This window comes from Pleurodeles waltl, chromosome 8, assembly GCF_031143425.1.
Source record: "Pleurodeles waltl isolate 20211129_DDA chromosome 8, aPleWal1.hap1.20221129, whole genome shotgun sequence".
Taxonomy (NCBI): domain Eukaryota; kingdom Metazoa; phylum Chordata; class Amphibia; order Caudata; family Salamandridae; genus Pleurodeles; species Pleurodeles waltl.
The window spans coordinates 35,700,122-35,701,689 of NC_090447.1; the positions used below are offsets into that span (position 1 = coordinate 35,700,122).

The 1,568-nt window shown below is 40.7% G+C and overlaps 1 protein-coding gene across 1 annotated transcript; it reads left to right on the forward strand.

Annotated features, from left to right (window-relative positions):
- Window positions 1–337: 337 nt before the first annotated feature.
- Window positions 338–1,306, forward strand: LOC138249363 (olfactory receptor 56A4-like). Its single transcript, XM_069203321.1, has one exon. It carries the CDS (start codon window positions 338–340, stop codon window positions 1,304–1,306), a length of 969 nt encoding a protein of 322 aa, XP_069059422.1.
- Window positions 1,307–1,568: the final 262 nt, after the last annotated feature.

Sequence of the window (1,568 nt, forward strand, 5' to 3'; positions counted from 1 at the left end):
ACGCATGGTATGGTAAACCCAAATATTGTGGCTCTATTTGTAAACCTCCATCATATAAAACATCCATCCTTTTGGAAATCTGTATCATTTTGACCAAACATCATACAATGAGTTCCTAAAACAATGTCTGTGGAATCATTTTCTTTTAGAATAGAATATGCTAAATACACTTTGTGTTCTGGTCTCCCCATATGAAGAAAAATGATAAGAAATCTACATTAACTTAAGTATGTGCTGAAATACATGAGCACAGTAAGAGTGTAAAGATTTAACCCTATAAAGCCCTCTTTACTTCTATTTTTATATTTTATTCTCTCTGCAGATGCTGACATTGTTCATGGTTATGCCTGCTGTCAACACTACTACAACCTTGGGAGTTCAGAACTTTGTGCTGGTCTGCTTTACAAGCATACAGAGTTGGCAGCATTGGCTGTCCATTCCTTTGGCTCTTCTCTTCTTTGTCGCCTTTGTCTCCAATATCACATTAATGTCAGTCATACAGAGAGAGCATAGTCTCCATGAACCCATGTATTATTTCCTCAGCTTACTCGCCATCTTTGATCTGGGGCTATGCATTGCCACCACACCCAAAATCTTGGTTATACTGTGGTTTGATATGAAGGTCATTAACTTCCCTTCCTGCTTCCTTCAGATGTATCTGATGAACATTTTACTGGCAATGGAATCTGCTACATTTCTTTTCATGGCTTACGACCGCTACATCGCTATCTGCAACCCCCTGAGATACCATTCTGTCATCACTATCAGGTTTGTTGCAAAAGCCATTGTGTTTATGATACTTAGAAACACCTTGCTGACATTGCCTGCACTGGTGTTTGCTGTTAGACTTCAGTACTGCTCCAAAAATGTTGTTGAAAATTGCTTCTGTACCAGTGCTGCAGTAACATCACTTGCCTGCAGTGATAGGACATTTAACACACTCTACCAGTTGATTGTTGCTTTTGGCCTCTTAGGAAGTGACCTTATCTTGATTGTTGTGTCCTATTGCTTGATCATACGGGTCGTAATGATGTTTCAGGGCAAAGGGGCTGCAGCTAAAGCCTTCAGCACGTGCAGTGCCCACCTTATTTTGATATCATTTTTTTATTCTGTGCTGCTTGTTTTAATTTTCACTGCTAAGTTTCAGAAAGTAATTCCACATGATATCCCAGTCTTACTGAATGTTCTTCACTTCCTGGTCCCACCAGTCCTCAATCCAATTGTTTATGGGGTGAGGACCACAGAGATCAAACAGGGCATCATAAACATGATAAGGACTGGAATTACAGCCCCCAATGTACAATAAATCAACAGAGAGATGGATAATACCAACATCAATAGTTTGAAACATGCCTCTACATTGCATCCTAAAACAAGATCTGCTGCCTACGAGACACGGAAAGTGAGTACTCAAGTTCAACTGCAGGAATCGTTGGCCATTGGCATAACAAAAAATTATACGCTGAATGGCTTCACCACACTCACAGCATTAGGGGCTGAAGGGCTTCCTTCAATATGGGGAAGCCTGGGCCGACCTGCACTGTGGGTGTATGTCAATCAATCAACCA